At 36.2% G+C, this 22,247-nt stretch overlaps 1 protein-coding gene across 3 annotated transcripts in view; it reads right to left on the bottom strand.

Moving 5' to 3' along the window:
* Lerp (lysosomal enzyme receptor protein) overlaps window positions 1-22,247 on the bottom strand; it is a 441,548-nt gene that overhangs the window by 75,440 nt on the left and 343,861 nt on the right. For all 3 annotated transcript variants that reach the window (XM_090379899.1, XM_090379900.1, XM_090379901.1), the window contains exons 34-35: window positions 17,813-17,955; window positions 8,945-9,131 (exon numbers count right to left, since the gene is read on the bottom strand). In XM_090379899.1, coding sequence (XP_090236025.1) covers window positions 8,945-9,131; window positions 17,813-17,955 — 330 coding nt within the window. The remainder of the gene's footprint in view (window positions 1-8,944; window positions 9,132-17,812; window positions 17,956-22,247) is intronic.

Raw genomic sequence — 22,247 nt, 5'->3', positions numbered from 1 at the left:
AAATTGTATGTTCCACTAGTGTCCATTGCATTCTAACAAATAACAGATTCCATCCATATAAGACTCACTTAAACAAGGGCTTCAAATCAAAGAAAACATGGCCTGCAGGTTATGATTCCCGCAAGATGAGCATCATTCATATTTATTGTTAGGCCTTGTTTCATATTAATGGTCATGTCCATAGACACAACCAAAATGCTGGGTCAATGAACAAGCAATATGCACTGGCCCCGTGAACAAGCAATATGGACTGAAGCAAAATCTATTCAACATGATTTACAAGTAATGCTGTAGACAGAAGTATGGGAGACGTGATTAGTAGGCCTCTACTTTTTAGGTTGGATGAAATAGATATGTCTGTAATGCCTTATATAATGGGAATAATCATCTCCTTGATCTTGCTGGAAAAATTCCTGTATATCACTGACAGAACCCTTATGAGCTGTCCTAGCAGCCTGTCTGGACTGCTCAGAGAACTTCACATTGGACTGAATAATTACCCCTAGGTGCTTTGTTTTCCACCACACTGAGTTTGATACCAGCCAATTAGCACTGCTATTCTGGGATTACTGCTTCCCATATGCGGTACCTTACATTTGTCAATGTTAAACTTCAACTGCTGTTTCTCAGCACATATCTGCCTAATTTTTCTAGATCTTATTGCAATAGATACCCTGATTACTCATTAACCACCCTGCTAACCTTCACTGCATCTTCAAACTTAAGCCTGATATACCTTCTTCAATATCATTAATAATATAGAAAACAACAATAGGTCCAGCACTGAACTCTGGGGAACCCCATTAGTAATAGTAGTCCAAGAGGAGCAGTGCCCATTGATAACCACTTTTGCATTTCCCAATCAAGCATTCCTTTATCCATAGCCGTAACTTGCCCGTAATTCTACGCCGCTCCATTTTGTATAGCAATCTTTTACATGGAACAGTGTCTAAAGCTTTTCTGAAATTTAATTATATGATGTCAAAATTATTTTTTGCATCTAGCTGCTTTTTTATGCATCATAGTATCTGATCTAATTGGTCAGACAAGATCACCCCCTTAATAAATCCATGCTGTGATGCTGGAATCACAGCATCTAAGATAGGAATGCTATATAACTTCATTCCTGTCTAGATGGTAGTAAATTCCTGACTAAATGGTGGTGGTGCTGCTGCTGCGTACTTCTTTAATCAGTGATTCCATTATTTTCCTTGGAACAGAGGTCAAGCCTACAAGTTTATAGTTTAATAATTTCCCCTAATGCCAATGTAGCTAAAAATTCAGCAGATGCAGCTATAGAACTCAAATTAAAATCCTGGAAAGAATTGCATGAGTATTTTATCTCATTGCTGATAAATGTCTATAGATGTCTATAATGCATATAAATAATCTATGTATCAAAAGGTTTACTGAGGTCTGGGTAAATAGTCTTGCTTATAGTCCAGCTTGACTACTAAGACAGAGGAGTTTACAACTAATTATTTTGACAATGATTATAACTGTCAAATATTTAGCAGGCACACATGCCTGAATCATGATCAACAAAAATGTATGGGAATTACTGCACTCCAGCATTTGAACACTCAACTATATTGCACGTTAAATAATATATGACCGATCAGCTGATGCAAAAAATATGATCTCACTTTAACAAAAGCCATAATATGTATTGGAATTATAAAATTCACTTATAATTCCATTGCTGCCCAGATGATCCCAATTAAGGATTCCATAATTTTCCCTGGTGCAGAAGTCCAATTTTAGTTTTAGTTTTTTATTTTACCTTTTTAAGCTATCTATGCAAACAGGGGCCACTTGCACATCTTTACTCTATTAGGGATTTAGTAGGAGTACGGGCAATGCAAAGAAGCAGGAACTCAAAAGTAGTACTCAAGATGCAGCCTAACCACTGCATTATACAAAAGGACAATCGCCTCCTTATCTCTGATGGAAGATTCCTGTATATCACCAAGATAACCTCATGAGATGTCCTAGCAGCCTGTTTGTACTACTCAGCTTCCCATATGCAGTTTGCATTTTTTATGTCAAACCTCAATTGTCCCTGCTTAGTCCATCTGGATAATTTTTCTAGTTCTTGTTGCAATATCATACCCTGATTTCTGTCACTGACCACCCTGCCAACTTTTATATCATATACAAACTTTGACATTAAGCTTGTTATGGTTTCAACAATAATCATTAAAACATATTGAATAACAATGGACCCAGGACTGAACCCTGATGCATTCTACTAATAACCTTAGTCCAAAAAGAGCCATATTCATTGATAACCACTCTGTTTTCTCTCACTCAAACAGCCCTTTACCTGTAGCAGTAACCCACCCCTAATACCACACTAGTCCAATTTGTAAAAGAAATTGGAGCAGTGTGGAAATCTTTAATGGGAAACAGTATCAAAAGCATTGCTGAAATCTAAGTGTCAATATTATTCTTTGCATCTGAAATCCTTTGTTACTGCATTGTAGTAGCCAAAAAAGATTAGTTAAAACAAGATCACTACTTAAATTCATACTATGATTGTAGTATAACAACATTCCTGTCTAGATGTATTACTACTTTAACTATTCACACCATTTTTTCCCTATAACAGAAGTTAAGCTTAAGATATACTTGCACATCTCCAATCCATACAGATCTCTGAATCCAAGGACGCTCTCATAATTATGACTAAAGGTTTACTTACCTCTTCTGATGCCTCTTATAATATAATTGGATAGATTACATCAGTCCAGGTGCCTATTTTCTTTTGGCATCGACAATTTCTCTTCCACTTTCTTTTCAGTTATCACAAAATTATTAAGTTCCCAATTATAAGTTGGTATGCTTGTGGTATGACCATTGCTAAACATTTCTTCATGCAGGAATGTACATGCAAAATATTTATCCAGTTTTTCAGTAACTAGAACAAGATCATTAATGGGTATGCCATTCGTATCTTGTGGACCAATGTTAACTTGTACCTTTCCTTCTATTGTTAACACAATCAGCAAAGAACCCCCAACTAATACTGGTATAGTGCATAATATAATATTGTCAATTAATCAGTAAATCTATTAATCTTGATAAACTTTATTGTCAATTAAATTGTACTTTTAACTCTATATATATATATATATATATATATATATATATAACGACTTAACCGTAACAAATAATTAATACATAATTATAGTGGTACACGTGATACGGAAATTGTATAAAGGAACTCATAGAAAAACACTCGATACCGAAAAAATAAATATAGCGTTATAACTGTTTGGGATATAACTTAAGGATTTAATTTTGTTCTGAAATTGAAATTTTTATTGAATTAAATCGGAATCATGACTCAGACCAGAGCAGCAAAGCAAAAGGCTCAAGCTAATGGGAGTGCTGTGGCTAAGGGGAGAACTGAGGGGGGCAGTTGCCCTCTGAATCAACGTCTTTTAAAATGCACTGTTTGCTTGATGTTTGCGGAGCAGTCGGGTACGGGACATGATACTGCCAAGGGGGATGTCTTTGTGTGTGCACGATGTAAGGAGTGCAAGGAAATTAGGCGACAACTCAGCGTTGTTATGGGCCTTTATGAGAGCTTGAAGGACAGGGTGGATGCCCTCGAAGGAAATAAATTGAGGGGCCCGTAAAGCTCTCAGCTGCCCACATCAACGCCAGAGCTTGCACTTGGTCATCATGCAACACAGAGGCAGCCCCCTAGACAGAATGCGCTGGTCCCACAGGAACTAGTAGTTGTTGGTGACTCTATTGTCAGGGAAACGGGGAACATGCTATGTAAAAAGGATTACAACGTCATCAACCTTTGCCAGGAGCAAAGGTTGATGACGTTGTAAAGCGGATATCACCCTTTAAGGGCACAAAAGCTGATATAGTTGTACACGTTGGCACAAATGATATTAAGAGTAGGAGACCGGCGGAATTACTTAGCAAGTACAGGTCACTGTTGAAAAAAAGCCGTGAATTAGGGTTGAATTTGAAAGTGTCTGCAATTCTGCCCAGACACAATAGGAGGGAGTATATGATGAGAGCCTTGTCGATCAATTCGGCCCTGGAGGGATTGTGCAAGACTCAAGGGGTAGAATTTTTTTCAGCCTTGTCTGTACCTGTTAACAGGAGAGACTGCTTCTACAGGGATGGGATACACTTAAACAGAAAGGGTGCAAGAATTTTTGCTGATGCTGTCGAGGCAGTGTTAGGTGGGTCGGAAAACTCCTAGTTGGGGGGGATACAAGGACTAATACATTAACAGTAGCCACTGGCAGAGGTGGAAGTGATTCTTGCACTGCTTCTATTGAAATGAGCAGAAGCCTGAAAAACAAGATGCAGGATATTTCAGAGACTGCTGGGAGTCATTGCGGTACAAGTAAACACATGGGTTGTGTTAGGGTAGCTAAGAATAGAAACAGGTGCATGCATACTTGCGTGTACACCAATGCTAGGAGTTTGGTAAATAAATTTGATGAATTTGAGGTATTGCTCAAAACATCAAAGGCGATATTGTTGGGATATCAGAGACATGGTGTCACACAGATATAAGGAATGCGGAACTGGAATTTGGGGAATACAATGTGTATAGAAAAAATAGACAGGACAGGAAGGGAGGAGGGGTTATGCTATTAGTTAAGAAACACATAAAATCCAAGGAAGTGAAGCCAGTCGGCATGACTGGACAGGGCAGTGTCGAGTCAGTTTGGTGTGACATAAGCATAGGGAAATCAAAATTGAGAGTAGGAGTGTGCTATAGGCCTAATGACTCTGATGAGTATAATAAGATATTGTACAGGGAAATGGAGTGGGCCAGTAAATCAGAGAGTCTTATAATGGGGGATTTTAATTTCCCAGATATTGACTGGAATTTGTGGGTTGGTCACTCACACACTAGCCAGGCTTTTGTGGATTTATTGGATAAATGTTTTCTACATCAGCATGTTCGTGAGGCAACAAGAGGGAGCAATACTCTTGATCTGATTATCAGTAGTGATTCTTCATGCATTAAGAATCTGCAGATAAATGAACCACTAGGTGGCAGTGATCACAGTGTGTTGAAGTGGGATTTACTCAAGGAGGTAACTACCATCAGAGGTAAAGGGAAGGGTTTTTGTTTTCGTAAAGGTGGCTACGGTGGTCTGAGACAGTATTTGAATTCTATACGGTGGAACCAACTGATGATGTTACCAAAAGCAAATTCAAAATGGGAAGCATTCAAAGAATTTATCTTGGAAGCTACTAGGCTTTACATATCAACTAAGAAATATTGTTCAAAGTTTAGGCCTAAATGGTTGTCAGATGAACTAATGAGACATGTGGCAGAGAAGAAAAATGCATGGGATACATACAAATTAATGGGCGACATGGAAGCCTATGATAGATATAAGTTGGTCTGTAACCAAGTCACAAAGGAGATTAGGCAGGCAAAGGCAGACTACAAAAAATCTTTGGCAAAGGATGCAAAGAAAAACAGAAAAGAGTTCTTTACCTATTTAAACTCAAGAAGGAAAGGGATGAATCAGATTGGTCCACTGGATATTGATGGTTCAACAGTTGAGGATCCTGCTCAGGTGGCTAACAATCTAAACAAGTATTTTGCATCTACATTCACGCATGAGGAGTTATTCAGGAAGGAGAATGACGTAGGTAAAGTAAACATTGGCACTGAGCTAGATGATTTTGTAATAACTGAGAGGAAAGTGGAGGAGAGATTGTTGAGGATAAACATAAAAAAGGCACCTGGGGTGGATAGGATCTATCCAGTTATATTTAAGGAGGCAGCAAAGGAAGTAAGCAAGCCACTAGCCATAATTATGAGAGCTTCTTTGGACTCAGGGGAGGTACCCATAGACTGGAGATGTGCAAATGTAACCCCAATTCACAAAGGAGGATCAAAGGCTGACACAAGTAATTATAGACCTGTTAGTTTAACTTCTGTTCCAGGTAAATTAATGGAGGCACTGGTTAAAGAAGTACTGCAGGATCATCTAGACAAGAATTCAGTTATAGCTCAGACGCAGCATGGTTTTGTTAAGGGCAGGTCTTGCCTGACCAATTTTATTGGATACTATGATGTAGTCACAAAAGAACTGGATGCAGAGAATAACTTTGATATTATATATTTGGATCTTAGAAAGGCTTTTGATACTGTTGCACATGGAAGACTGCTGCACAAATTGGAGCAGTGTGGCACTGGAGGAAAATTGCTGCTATGGATAAGGGGATGGTTGAGTGGCAGAAGACAGAGAGTGGTAATCAATGGACACTGCTCAACGTGGACTAATGTTATTAGTGGAGTTCCTCAGGGTTCAGTGTTGGGTCCGTTGTTGTTTTCGGTGTTTATGAATGATATTGATGATGGTATATCAAGTTTAATGTCCAAGTTTGCAGATGATACAAAGGTTGGCAGGGTTGTTAAGGACACAGGATCTGGAAAGGTTGAACAGATGGGCTGAGAGGTGGCAAATGAAGTTTAACATTGACAAATGTAAAGTACTACATATGGGAAACAGTAACCCGAGAGCAACGTATCAACTCTGCGGTACTACACTGACAGTGGTGGAGAATGAAAAGGACCTGGGGGTAATTGTGCAGGCAGATATGAAGTTCTCTGAGTAGTACAGACGAGCTGCAAGAGTAGCTCATGGTGTCTTGTCAATGATATACAGGAATTTTTCTAGCAGGGATAAGGAGGTGATTATTCCCTTGTATAAGGCAATGGTTAGGCTACATCTTGAGTACTGTATACAGGTCTGGAGGCCTCATTTCAAGAAGGATGTAGAGCTGCTGGAACGGGTACAGAGAAGGGCAACAAGATTAGTGAATGGAACAAAGGGTTGCTCTTACGAAGAAAGGCTTAAGTTTTGCAAATTACAGAGTCTGGAGACTAAGCACCGGCGAGGTAATCTGATAGAGGTGTATAAGGCTTTGAATGGTTTGAGCATGCTCAATGCCAATGGGATTCTTCCTCTTGCTCAGAATAATCACCTCAGAGGGCATAAATTCAAATTGAGGAAGGACGGATGTCAGATAGATGTGCGGAAATTTGCCTTTGGCCAGCGGGTGGTTGGTTGGTGGAACCGACTTCCATCACTTATTGTTGAAGTTGATAGCCTAAACAAATTTAAGGCTCAACTGGACAGGTATTTCGAATGAACGGAGGGGTGAAATGGGAGTGGTGTGTTTTTTTTTTTTTTTTTTTTTTTTTGGCTGATGCTGAATAAGCTTGCTTTCTTGCATCATATGCCTCTACTAGTGCTAATGCTAATATTTATCCAGTTTTTCAGTGACTAGAACAAGATCATTAATGGGTATGCCATTCGTATCTTGTGGACCAATGTTAACTTGTACCTTTCCTTCTATTGTTAACACAATCAGCAAAGAACCCCCAACTAATACTGGTGTTCCAGGGTTGTCTTCTGTCATCCACTCTTTTTCTTCTGCATATTAATGCCCTTCTTCCTCTGACTGGAAATCCTGTCCATAGTTTTACTGATGCACACTACATTCCACCTTCCGTTTTGAGAAACTCTGCTCTGCACATACAGTTGAAACTTCTCATATATCTATTCAATGCTACTCTTCAGATACATCTCTAGAAAGAAGAAAGCTTAGCTAACTTCATTCTAAAACAATCTTATTTCTTACAAAAAAGTCTGCTATACCCTGCTTTTTTTCAACAACACTCCATTTTTAGACAAGGATGCATATCTTTTTTGAGGGACCGTGACCTTTCTTGGCACAAGAATAAGAATATTACAACTATTGCTTTCTCTGCATTAAAAAACTAAGCCTTATCTTCTACTCTCAACATTACTCCCAATCTGAACAGTTGCTAATGTAGAAATGACAAATCTACCCTAATGAAATATTGTTCCCACATCTTCAGTAGTGTCACCAGTACCTCTCTTAAAATCCTATCCTACACTGCATCCAAAAAGGGAGCAGTTAGGTTAATAAATAATCACTCTCTTATAAACTCACTCTATTCTTTATATGGTAGATGTCCGGTTTCTGTGACATACATTTCATACAAATATTTTGATGGGTGCTGTTCTTCTGAATTAACGTGTAGTTCACCACTTTCTTCCACATCAGTTAGATTAGAACATATGCATCAGCTAGTCAACAACCAATCACAGCTCGATTCTAAACCCACAAAACAAGCTCTTCCTCTCTTTCGAACAATTTTTGGAATGAATACTGTGTGAACTTGCTTTCCACCCCACTCCACTACCAGTGATACAAGAGTACTATAGATTTCAATAATTTTGTATTTGAGCACAAAGAGAAAGGTTTTTTTTTTTTTTTTTTTTTTTAATTTCTGTCTTAGGAAATAAATTAAACAAAACAAAAGTTTAAGTCACTTAATATACACAATACAACACAGTGACATGTAACATTATGCCGATATATCATCATTACGTGATGAGTGCTATTATATTTAACTGTATCCAAAGTTCTAAATTTCCAATTTTACATTTCTAAAATCATTGTTTAAACTATAAGAATCAATAAAGTTGATTGAAGAAGAAAAACTGTTGTTTATCAATGAAAATGTGGATTAAACTACCAGATGTGCAGGTAACATAAATATATTAAAAAAAAGGAATAAGCACTTCAACCTACATGAGGACTAAATATCTGTTATTTCTGATCATTAATTATATACAGGTTGTAACCAGACACTGAGGTAAGTTTTTACTTCATTTTTACAAAGATCAGAATATCCAAAGATTTGACACAACAGCAATCATTAAAATGGTAGAAAGTTAGTTGTCACGAAATGTCTGATTACCATCTTTATATAATTTTTGATGGGAAATAAACAGCTATTTTGTTCTCACATAGGTAGAAGTGCTTCTTTGAAACTTCATCAAAATAACATTTTAAAATAGAAGATATAATTAAAGAAAATTAATTCTATAAAAAATGATTTTACCTTTTTTCAGGACATGCTAAACTGGTGCTCCACTGGAATTTAAACACACAATTTTCACTAGAGACAAATTGTGGTTTTCCCAATGAAGACCCACAAGACAATTTAATTTCAACTGTTATCTCTTTCGTTTCTGATGTACACAGAGTAGAATTTTTTTGGCTGTAACTGAGTAACAGATTTCCAGGTCCTGAAGATTGAGAAAGAATAATAATTATAATTTAATTATAAATAATAATTATAATAACCTTAGTGTTTCTCAAACTTATTAATGTAGCCAATCTGTCCTTTATTTATATAAATATTCAATACTAATATTAAATATTAGCCATTCATCACCCACAAAGTGAGACACATTGTTTTTAAATGAACTATCTAATTGCCAAATTAACTGCTACATTTTTTTTAAAATTTGATATTGAGTTACAGTCATGTTCCTATTAAATTGATGATTGTGCAAATTACAGATATTCCACAAGAATTAAATTACTTAAAAATTTAAAAAGAACTGAACTAACTTAAAGTTAGTTTTAATGCTTATAATTCTCTCTGGGAAAAATACTGTTACAGACATAGAAAGTAACATAATAAAATACATTTGGAGATTAACTTACCGAGACAATCCCTAATTTTAAACTCTTAACACTACAGCCACTACTTTCTTTCATCAGAAAGTCTATAATATCACATTCATATCTATAGTAGTTATTTTTAGTGATTTTTTTTTAATTTACAACTCTCAAAATAACTGACATGGCTGCATAAAAATATTCAATATTTATTTTATTAAAAATTGTCAGAGACACAGATCTTATTAAAAATACAAAAATGTATACCTCAAATAGCAGCAACGGTTATTTTCTAATAATTTTTGTAAAATCATCCCATTTTATTTTTTTAATAAAATTATGGTAATCTTTCAATGGAATACTTGTGATGGACAGGCTGTTGCATAAACAAAAAAAACAGTTCTTCTAAGTTCTTTACATACCTTTCCTCACTCTATGCAGGATTATATATATAAAAAAATAAAGAGAAGACACTTTAGACAGGGCAAACAAATGGTCAGACAATATAACATGAAGCAGTAAACAATGTAGATGGCCACATCCTATGAATTCCAGCTAGTCAAATGGTGAGATCACCACTTTTGACAGCATGTCAAAAGTTCTCACCATAATATTTTGTCAAAACTGTGCTCCTCAAGAATGGCAGGAGTTCCAAAATAATTGTTTCTTTAAAAGCTATTGGGACTAACAAAACTGTGTTCATAATTTTTGATTGCCATTTTCAGAATAATGAGAGCAGATAAAGATTACTACCTAAAAATTTAATATAGTTTTATTTGAAGGTAATGAGTTCCTCAAGTTAAGGCTATTCTCTCTTTGTTTTCAAAAACTGTGGAAACCCTTAGGGACTGACTCAATCCCCAGATACCTGATGACAGATTAAATATTTAAGAGAAAGTTAAATATTTAACTTTTCCTTAAAATGAATAATTTCTTTCACATTTACCAAAAGAAATAATGTTCTAGAGTCAAAATGAAATGAAGACAACACAGCTCTTTATACATTTAAAATAAAACAGTCCTTAAGATATTAATAATTCAGTAATAAACTGGAAGCAGACACATGGGTCATTCCATGTCAAGTGTTGATAAAGGAGTTTTGCCTTTTCACGAATGATGAGTGAACTTAACGGAATTTTATTTTGAGTTCGGTCCTTCTATCCACAGATTTAAAGCTTTTTCCATTTTTTTCTAATTTAACATCACGAGTTACAGAGCAAATTTTTGAAGCAATTAGCGTGTTTTCACGGACACTACGGCGGATTTTTTCTTCCGATTTCTTTATTGATTGTACCGTTGACTCATTGATTTTATAATGTTTTGCCACTGAGGAGACACTTTCACCATTAGAAATTTTATCTAATAACTCAATTTATTTGCTAATGTCATCACCTTCTTTGATCTTTTCACATTTCCCTTGTTATTTGCCATATTTTTGTACGGATTAAAAAGAACTTGTCCACAATAAAGTCACTTTCTTCCATTAACACACTCAAAAAAGACCGTTTTACACTGCAAAACGGTAGATTTATCACTTCTGTAAGCATATCAATTTATAAATTGATAAATCTATTCAATTTATAAGCATATAAATTAAAAGCAAACGATGAAACCTTCCATGACAAGCGCATAACACATACTGAAAAAGGATTAGCGAGAAACATCCACACTCGCGATTTTGTCATCCCTCTCCCCCCACCCACTAAGTGCTGTTTTGACTGGGAAAGATAATTTTAGCTACGGCCATGTTTTTTTATGGCGGAAAATGTTCACGCTTTAAAATTCACATTTTTTTAGGTTTCACTTTATATTAAATCAGCGACCGCGAATACGCAAAACCGGGAATACAGATACCGCGAATAGCGGGGATTTACTGTATAGTATGCTTGAGGCACCGGCACCTTTTCTGTGGAGGTCATTTGTGTTATGCAGAATAAATCACAAAAAATTTTCAAAGTATTAAGTGTTATTTTTGCACAACAATGAGAGGTAGTGCTCTGAAACTTGGTATACCTCGTTAACTTTTGGCAGAGAATGCAAAAATTTTGGTGTCCAGGCTCAAAAACTTTCACATTTTTTACAATGTGGTCTAAAACTGGCACCAAAAACTTGTTGCAACAAATTTAAGCAAGACTTTTGAAAGTCATAACTTTGAAATAGAAACCTTCGATACCTTCTTTTTTGGACATTCCACTTACCAACTGCATGAATTCGCCTAACCAAATATCAGCTCTTATACTTGTTTTCTGGCTGAGATATTTTCCTTCAAAGATTGACTCAAAATTTGAAAGTCAAATTTGACCTATCTTAAGGGTCACCTTAATGTGGGACACCTTCAATGTTTTTGCCACCGCTGGAAAGAGCAGAGTTTCAGCTACAAGGATCATAGTTTATCTGTTTGTGTCTTTGCACTTAAAGCCTTAAAATTAAGCCTAAACATCAAGTAGTTTTATGTGCCATATTGTTATTTTGTGAGATCTTTTTATTGCAGAACACTTCCTTAATGCAGCATAATGTTTTAGAATAATCTAAAAATAGAGTATATTCTAGAAGAATACAGAAGAACTATAGAATATTCTAGAATTCCAGAATATTCTAAAATTCCAGAATTCCAAAAAACTGATGAACATTCTAGAACTCTAGAATATTCTTGAATCATACAAAAAAAGTATAAATAGTTGATATTTGAACCATGCTGTTATTAATGTGTTTTATCTTCATGATGACCAGTTTGTTTATTTTATTCCTTTGTTTTTTATTGTTTGACTGTAATAAAGTTAATTAAGTTTTCATTGGTTGCAGAAACGTCCACTTATTTAGTCAGCTTGAATGCCATGGAATCAGAAGATTTTGCTGGAGATAAGCTGGACTCATGCACCATCAGTCATATGGAGAATTCTAAATGTCATGTGCTATCCTATACATGCAAAACTGGGTTGAAATTATTTAAAGAATTTGAACTTGAAGAACAACAGCTGATAGGTCGGTGTTGTGGATTAAAACTGGGTGAAGAAGACAATTTGTCTACATCATGAAGCTTTGCTTTTGACAAAATTTGAATTTTTACAGCATTCATGTTGCAATCCTTTCCAGAAGAAAATGATATGGTGAAAAAAAGTTTACACCCAATTGATTTGTCAATGGCAGACTACCTGAAAGACCTAACAAAGGTAGACATAAAATCAGGCCAGAAGCTGTGCCCATCATGCCGAAAAGCAGCAACAGGAACATCAACTTCATCTAGATCAGACCATGATGGCAAAATGCATGTGACTGAAAGCTTGAACACGAGTTTGATGGCTATTGGTATTTCTCCTCTGAAATTTCAGCGAATGGCTAAGAGATACTCACAAGGCTATGCCAAAAGGAAGGCAAAGTCAAGTACAAGATGTAATTGCCAGTAAAATTGCATCTATTTGTGGCTTGGATCCAAATGACACCATGGAGCCAAGTGAAAGTCAGTGTGGAACTTGCTTAGATTACAATTAGCTGCTAAAAGAACTGAAGAAAAGTTGATGGTATCAAGTCATTCAGAAAAACTTCAAATATTAACACTATCTCCAGTTAGTTGGTCTATAAAGAAAATGGCGTATTCCGGAAACACTTGATACTGCTGAACAAGGATAGTGCAATTTCTGTACCACTTCCGCAATAGTGACCCATGCGTTGGGCTCCCACTATCATCTCTCTTCCAAAGTCTGTTAACTCATGATGTTTATCCATACTGACATCGAATTGCTGTCTACGTGAATGCAGTGAACCTATATACCTGCCAATGGTGGGTTCGTCCACTAGTGAGAGGGGCGACGGTGTTGCATTGCGCAGGAACCAGGTATCCCATGAATTCTGTCCTTTCATGTAGTAGTAAGGGCAAACAATGCAAGAAAGCAAGCTTATATAGCATCAGCCAAAAAAAAAAAAAAAAAAAAAATTCGCCCATCTGTACCTTCCAAGAATTTGTCTAGTTCTCCTTTGAGTTTATTAAACTCATCCACTTTCACAACAACAGATGGAAGCCTACTCCAACAGTCAATCACCTGCTGGCTGAAGGCAAATGTCTGCACATCTATCCTACAACCATCCTTCCTCAACTTGAATTTATGTCGCCTCGTGTGTAGTCATCAAGTAGAAGAATAACATTAACATTCAACTTCCTCAATCCAGCCAAAGCTTTAAACACCTCAATGAGATCTCCCCGTAGGTGCCTGGGTCTCAAGATACTGCAATTTGCAGAACTGAAGCCATTCTAGGTAAGGACATCCTTTTGTTCTCTTCACCAATCTGGTAGCCCTTCTCTGCACTTGTTCCATCACATCTACATCCTTCCTAAAGTCAGGTGCCCAGACCAGTATACAGTACTCAAGATGTGGACTAACCATGGCCTTATACAAAGGGATAATCACCTCCTTATCCCTGCTAGCAAAGTTTCTGTATATCACTGACAAAACTCCATAAGCTGACCTGGCAGCATGTCTGTATTGCTCAGAGAATTTCTGCAAAATTACCCCAAGGTCTTTTTCATTTTCCACTACCTTGAGTTTAGTACCACACAGTTGATAAGTTACCCTGGAGTTATTCTATCTATGTGCAGTACTTTGCATTTGTCAATGTTAAACTTTAACTACCATACCCAGCAAATTGATCCAATTTTCCCAGATCTTGTTATAGTAGCCCATACTGATGACTGTAGTTAACTACCCTACCAACCTGTGAAAGTGAAATGCAATTGATAAGAGCAAAAGACACAGGAGAAAATTAGTAAGTGATTTAAAGTAAATTAATTTAATTTATAACAGTTTAAGAAATTTGTTAATGAAGGTGACTCTGGGAAACTTTAAATTGAAGAATTTGGGTAACTGTTTTAACAAGATTAAATGCTCAACTATATTACTTCTTTAAGACATCCCTTGTGTATTTTTCAATTTTAATTAAACAATGATCATGGCATTCTTTAAAATTTCCCAGAAGAATAGTGGTTGTTTGATCTTTATTAGATCTGAATTAAAGAATTTAATACAGTTGGACCTCTATATAACGAAATCGATCATTCCCTTGAAAAAATTTGTTAAACAGAAATTTCATTATAAAGAAATATGACCTTTTCAACAATGAAAAATTCTCTAAATTCAGAAATATAGTAAGAGATGGAAATGAATACATTTTCTAACATTTTAAAGTAATTAATTTATTAATACATACATATTAAGAAATGACTACTTACTTACAATGTATTAGTACACTTTTAAGAATTATTTTGTAAAATATTTGGTTAAAAATTTTGTTGTACACTGCATTCTACTGTAAACTGTACATAAAAATATTCACATTTGTTTAAACACACAAAATATATACTGTATTCTCTTACATTTTCTTCCCACTGAAGCCCTTGACACAAAGTTTCAAATACTGCCAACATTTCTTGTTTGGAAGGTTTAATATTGCCCTCATTTTCATCCAACTCATCGTCGATATTGTCACTAGTTCTTCGAATGCTCTCCAAAATGTTGGAGTCACTCGGATATTCGGCTACTATGACATCATTATCAACTCCTAAAAATTCGTCAAGAACAATTTCCCCACTGATCAAACCTCGCTTGGAATTCTTCTCAAGATTGCTCAACGTCTTGTAGTAGTTCATCTCTCTCTCATTGCTTTTAATTAGCAATTTGGCAAAACATGCTTTTGAGAAACAATTCTTAATCATTGTTTCCATCATATCTTTACTCCACAATTTCACCAACTCTGATATGCATATCCGCAAATCTATAGGTTGGTTGGTTTCTATTCTCAGTAGAATTTTTTTCACTATGTTCGGTAGTGCATTTTCAAACCCTTGGCCCATTGGCTGCAGTTTAGACAAGGTATTCGGATGGAAAAAAACAAGCTTCACTCTTGTAAGTTTCAAAATTACCGAGTGAAGGTGAGCAAGGCAGTTGTCGACAATCAATGCGATTTTTCTGTTTTCTTTTGTCTTCTTTCTATCAAAATTTAAAATCCACTGTTCAAAAATTTCACTTGTCATCCAAGCTTTTTTGTTGTAGTAGTAATCCAACTCTAGCAACTTTACTCCTTTGAAACGTCGGGGTGATTTACTTTTGCCTATTGCCAAAAGCTTGTTTTTCATTACCAGCCATATTTGCACCAACCAAGAGTGTAATTCTCTCCTTACTATTTTTACCACTTAAACATTTATAACCTTTAAAAGTCAGTGTCTTGTTCAGCAAACATTTAAATAATAGATGTTTCATCAACGTTGAATATGTCTTTGAGCTTGCTGTAGTCCTCCATAATTTTTTTTTAAAACTGTTTCTTTCCAATTGGTTTAGTCTTCTTCAATTGCAACTTCACTTTCATCAGAAATAACTTTTGAGTAAGCCATGGTGCTCTTTAAATTTGTCCAGCCAACCAGAACTGGCTTGGAATGTTTTATGCCCCAGAAAGATGTGTACTCCATAGCCTTTTCTTTTATTAATGGCCTGATATCGGCAACTTTTGGTCTCGAATCACTTCATTCACTAAAAAACTGCTTCATCTACATCTTCAGAAAGGCATAATTTCGCACACTTCTGACTGGGTTCCGTTTGCTCAAACACTTTGAAAATCTAAACATGGTTCTTCAGAATAGTTAACACACTACTGGCAGGAATACCAAATTTTAAACCAATTTTTTTTATTTATTTCTTTTTCTACAGAGAAAACAGGTTGGCCAGAGCCAATGTCCGCATCAGGAATATGCCCTAATCTTTGTCAATGGCTGTGGACACAGACTGACCAGCTCGGCTTCTCGGTACATAGTGGCATAGTGTTTAGGGTAAGGTACCTGTGGTCTCCCACAACTGCACCATCTGAACTCTTGTGAAGTATACAGGACTCTGTAAATGCCAGAAATGTGTGTGGCATGTATGTGTATAGTATTGTGTTGGGTTCTGTTGTTTCTCTGGCTCCTTGGCTTCAGTGTCCCTAATCGGATCCTACATTGCCTGCCACCACCACTGGGAGGTGAGCCAGGCTGGCCTCTGCCAGGATCGCTTGAGGTTCCTGACAGAGACCACAAAAAAAAAAAAAATGTTGAAGAGAGTTCACAGGGAATAAGAGAGGAGGAGGTCAGACTGTGGGGTGAAAGAAAGTTGGACTAATGGTGAAGACAGTCCACCATGGATTTAGGTGAAGTAGAGGTAGGGAAGGGGATTAAAAGTTGTAGGAGCAGGTGCCCCTGTGTATTGATCTAGCACCCAGTTGAGTGCTGGCAGTGATCCCATGCCCTAAATTGGGTGCCAGCATAAATCCTACCCATAAAGGGTTTGAAGTATTGTTTCTGTAGCACAGGTTTACATTTATTCTACCCCTGAAGGGGTTAGCAGGGAGTGAGGGGTATTCTTTTCTTTTTTTTGTTTGTTGTTGGTGCATCGGCTTCTGTGGCCATAATGCACCTCCCAAAGTTTTTGTATTTTACTCTGATCCAAGCCTGAGGCAGGATTCAAACCTGCAACCTTTGGGTTGCCAGGCAGGCACTTTACTTGCCTGGCTAGCCCAGTCGGTGGGGAGTATTCTGGACTGTCCTAGCAGCGGTGAGGTTGGGAAGCCTTGTGGTGAAGACAGCCTGGGCAAATCAAGTGAATGCAATATATTTATCACCACCATTTAGTAGATCTTGCTCCTGATTGCGGGGAGTTCCTCGGATTACTATAAACAGTTGTAGAGAGGTGCGAACAATGCGTACCCGGGTCACTCGAAATCAGTTCGTTACACGGAAATTTTCTTCATTATACAGAAACTATTTTCGATGTAATGACCAAGGGGAAAGAAATCAAAAAAGTTCGCTACATAGAAATATTTGTTATATGGAAGTTCGTTAAAGAGAGGTCCGACTGTATATTTTTTTACTTCTGAATGCAACCCTCTCCAAGTAATGTACATGGTACATTTCACCAAAAATTACTCTTACTATTGTCTGTTCATCACACATTGGTTTGCACTGCTAGCAGCAATGTCCACTGTTTCTCATCAGTAGCAGTTATACAGAATGAGTTTAAACTGTAAATTTCAGTGTTGCGTAAACTAGAATATGTGAGCTGAACCTCTTTTCGATGAAGAAGCAGAGTTTTATAGCAGTGTTAAATAAAATGTTACTGTGCCTGCTGAAATAACAGAACCCAGTATATAATGCGAAAGTATTCAGTGGAACAGGTGTGTACCTCCAACCCACACACAGAGTACTGTACACGTAAATATAGCATTACTTCAAGGTTATATTTATGTATACATAATAAAGTGAAGGAAAGCAAAGGAAAAATTATTCTACCATTTGCAGTTAATCTCATTGTCTCATCCAATCCAAGAGAGGAAATAATTCCTTCCTTATCTTGCTTACAAACTGCTATGTGTGGCGAGCAAGGAGATGTATTATAACTCTGTGTAAGTCCAGGACAAACTTTCAGCCAATAACTAAACAGAGAGAGAGACAGAGAGAGAGAAGAAAATAAATTGATGTGATTAGATCTTCTGAAATGTATTTCAAAATGAATAACTGAATTATAATTTTCATGGTAAAACATCATAAGATAACTATAATATAATGCTGAACAATTTGTATTTTATTAGCATAATAAAATTCAGGTAACATGCATTTTTAAATATTAAAAAAAGAAAGAAAGACAGAACCCAGCATCTGTGATTTTTTTCTCCCTACAAAATACAAACATGTAACTTTAAACATTTTCTTCAAAGTAGTGTCCTTGAAAATCAATTGATTTGAACAAATGACTGTAACGTTATTAAAAGCGGTCCAGGAAGTCATTTTGTTCCACCAGCTTTAGTGCTTTTATTGCAGCAGCTTAAGTTTCGTGAATGTCTTTGAATTGTCAATCATTCAGTGATTGTTTTTGTCTAAAGAAAAAGCATGGAATGGAAGCTGGTGAGAAAGGCAGATAATTTAGTAATGTACATTTTTACTAGAATGGACCTACACTTGTATTCAATGTCCTATAATAAATCTCAATTACCATTTACCCCTTCCTCTAGACTTGTCCTTCTAATTGGATCTTTAATCACATTTCCTCTGATATTAAGTCAAAGTGGACAATTCCTTTATGAACAAACATAACTTTGCCTTGAGTGAAGTCAGTAATTCCACACTAATAGCTCCAGTGCAGTTTGTGGATTCATAAATGGGTTTTAGAGAAATTTATCATTAGTGATAAATTTTTCTCTAAAAGCAGATTTCTATAAAAAAAAATATCACAACCTAAAATTAGATATGACACTGTGCAACTATCAGCTACATAAATTGGTACATACACATATGATAATGAAAAGAAACTACAGGTGAAATAATATGACAAATTATGTCTTTAAACTAACAAGATATATCAGTTTGTCAGTTTATAACAGTGCAGGGGCTAACTTCATGGGAAAAAAATTAATGTGAGAAATAATTTCATAATAAAAATATGTACTTTTATACATCCATTAATTTAATAGTATATTGGTTTTATTAAACAATTTTGATTTCAAGTTTTGATTTAAATTTCTAATTAGTTTATATAATTCATCAATTTATAATTATTAATATGCTACTTGTCATTTTTTATATCCCATATTATTCATTAAACTTGCAATACACTTCTAAGCTACAAAAAGACTACTTCATGTGTACACACACACACACACACACACACACACACACACACACACACACACACACACACACACACACACGGTGTGATAAAAACTTGGGAGACTAAACAATATTTGGAAAATGGAGCCTGCCAGCTGGATCTTTGAAATAGTCTCCTTGGCAATCACAAAGTGCTTCTGCAACTTTTAGAAACTTTCCAGTTAGGCTTCTTACGGAATTGCTAATAGTGCATGTGTAATGTTCTGAATAATTTTGTCAATAATTGCAAATCTGTGACCTTTCAAGGGAGCTTAGAACTCCTTGAAAGGTCATAGATTTGTGGAAACCACCACAGTCAAGTGCTTTGCAAGAAATATGAATGGAAAGCACTGAGTGTGTGTGCAGTCACAATCGAAGTGCCAGTTCCCCAAAGTCAAATTGTCTGGATATTTTTCCCTGAAAAGCTCTTGCAATCACTTTAGAACTGTTTTATAGTATTTTTTGTTCGGTGTTTGGCTATGTAGGACAACTTCATCATGAATTGGGAATTATCCCAGAAGTAATGCACACTGCACACATGCTCCTCACTCCATACACAAGTATATGGAGCGAGGACATGTGCTAATATCTACCAGGATAATAATTTGAAGTTTAACCTCAATATTAGTGTGCTTGAAACAGAGGTTATACACTGAATGTTTGTAGCCTTTTAAAAAAGGATGGTGACATTTCTTCAGGTCACATTACAGTTTCAGATCAAAGATTTTTTTATCAAAATTGGAACTTTATATGGTTATCTCCAACACATATGAATTGTTGGTAATGAACTACTTCAGTTGGAGGTTGATGCCAAAGACATGGAGCAGTTAATAGACGAAGAAGAGAAGGAATTATCTAATGAAGAATTTATTGACTTGCAGGCAGCGATAGTGAAAGAAGAAAATGCTGATGAAGCTCAAGATGAACCAAATGAGGAGCCGAGAGGCTTCATCACCAAAGAGAGAGAGAGATGGCAACATACCCTTGTGAAACTGCATCGGCATGGCGAGGTTTGAGAAGATAGATCCTGAGAGCAAAAGATTCTTAAAAGTTAACAGAGGGGTGAATGATATCCTTGCTTGCTGCAAAGAAATCTATGATGAAAAGAAAAAAGCCACCATCCAGTCATTCATTAATATGTTCTTTTGTAAGGTTGAGCAGCCGACCCCTTCTAAATCTCCACAGCCTCAACTTCCATAGTGGCGTACTTATCAGATGAAGATGTTGATTCTGGCAATGATGCTCGAGAGGTAAAACTTACTAACATTATGCCTGTCTCTTCTTTTTTTTGTAATTTTATAATTTTGAAATTTTTAAATTGCACACTTTTGGAATTTTTCCTGCCCATGAGATAAAAAATTGAATAAAATACAATAAATGATTCTATTTACATGTTTGTCGAACATTTCTTTTTTGATTCAATCAATTCAGCGAGCACAGTTGCGACTGCTGCACAAACATGGGGGAAATTCCAATATGTAAAATCCGACTTATGTAGCATTCCGCAGAACGCAACCCTTATGCAAGTCGGGGAGTTCCTGTATATGCTGTTAGTTTGTTATGGCTCCCTTTTTAATGTGCTGTGTCCCACTGTGTTAATTTTTTTTAGTTTTCACATGGCTATGTGATTGATGTTAATAGTTAAATATATGGAAGTGTGCAGCACTGATGGCTCATATCCCAGTAAGTTGACAGTGCAATAATGTAAGTACTGTTTTCAAATATAAAGGAATGCTCATCCTCAAAACTCTAAGCCTAAATGCTTCATTCCATGTGGTAGCACTAAGCCTAGCGTTCTGCTGACAAGCCTTGCTGGGCCAGACTCTTCTGCCTCGCAAACTGTCAACCGATTTGTGAAACTCCTCCGGGTAACCAACAATGTACATTCTTCTATGAAAATCTCAAATTCAAAACTATGTTGGTATCAATATTTGTAAAATAATAAGAGAAGTTTACCTCAATATAATACATAGAACATTTCCACATGATACTCTCCAGCAATTAAAAAGAAAAAAATCGAAAATCTTACACTGCAGAAAAAATAATTAAAAATCAATTTAACACAATTAAAAATATTAATTTAAAGAAATTTAATGAATTAATTTAATTGCATTAGATTGATTTTTAATTGTTCATTTGATTTTTAATTATTATTGTGTTCAATTGATTTTTAATTATTATTGTGTTCAATTGATTTTTAAATTACTTATTCTGTAATGTAAGATTTTCGATTTTTTCTTTTTAATTGCTGGAGAGTATCATATGGAAGTGTCCTACGTATTATACTGAGGTAAACTTCTCTTATTATTTTACAAATATTATTATTATATATATATGTGCATACACCCACACACACACACTGTGCTGCTACTTTATTGAGTACACCCCTGCTGTGCACACAAATGGTTTGTCCCACAACGTTGCAAGTCACATGACCACAGTTCGGATATAAATGCAGCAGACCTTTCTAGTATCAGTTAAGCGTACAAACCGTAGCAAGAATGAGGAAAAGGAGTGATCTAATGGACTTCAAACGTGGCATGGTAGTAGGTGCAAGATGTGCTGGACAAAGCATCTCTGAAACAGCAGTTCTGAACTTTTCGCACAACACAGTTTCAAGGGTGTATCGAGAATGGTGCAACGAACAGAAAACATCCTCTCAACGGCACTCCTATGGAAGAAAATCACTTGTTGATGAGAGAGGTCAGAGGAGGATGGCTAGAATTGTACAAGCAAACAGACAGGCCACAATGTCACACATCATGTCAGAATACAACCTTGGTGTGCAGAACAAAATATCGCACTGAACCATTAGTCGCACTTTGTTGCAAATTAGCTACAACAGCCGACGGCACATCGCATACCTTTATTATCTGTGAAGAACAAGAGAGCATGCCTCCTGTGGGCACAGAAACACCAGCACTGGACTACAGAGGATTGGAAAACAGTTGCTTAGTTTGACGAAGTTCCTGGTGCATCATGTTGATGGAAAGCTCAGAATTTGGTAAAAACAACATGAATCCATGGACCCATCATGTCTGATGACTACTGTGCAAGGTGGTGGGGAGCAGTGTATGGTGTG

This window comes from Mastigoproctus giganteus, chromosome 8 (assembly GCF_048544385.1).
Source record: "Mastigoproctus giganteus isolate SK-2022 chromosome 8, ASM4854438v1, whole genome shotgun sequence".
Classification (NCBI taxonomy): domain Eukaryota; kingdom Metazoa; phylum Arthropoda; class Arachnida; order Uropygi; family Thelyphonidae; genus Mastigoproctus; species Mastigoproctus giganteus.
The sequence above is the reverse complement of the archived record's forward strand: the minus strand, read 5'-3'. Positions and strand labels throughout refer to the sequence as shown.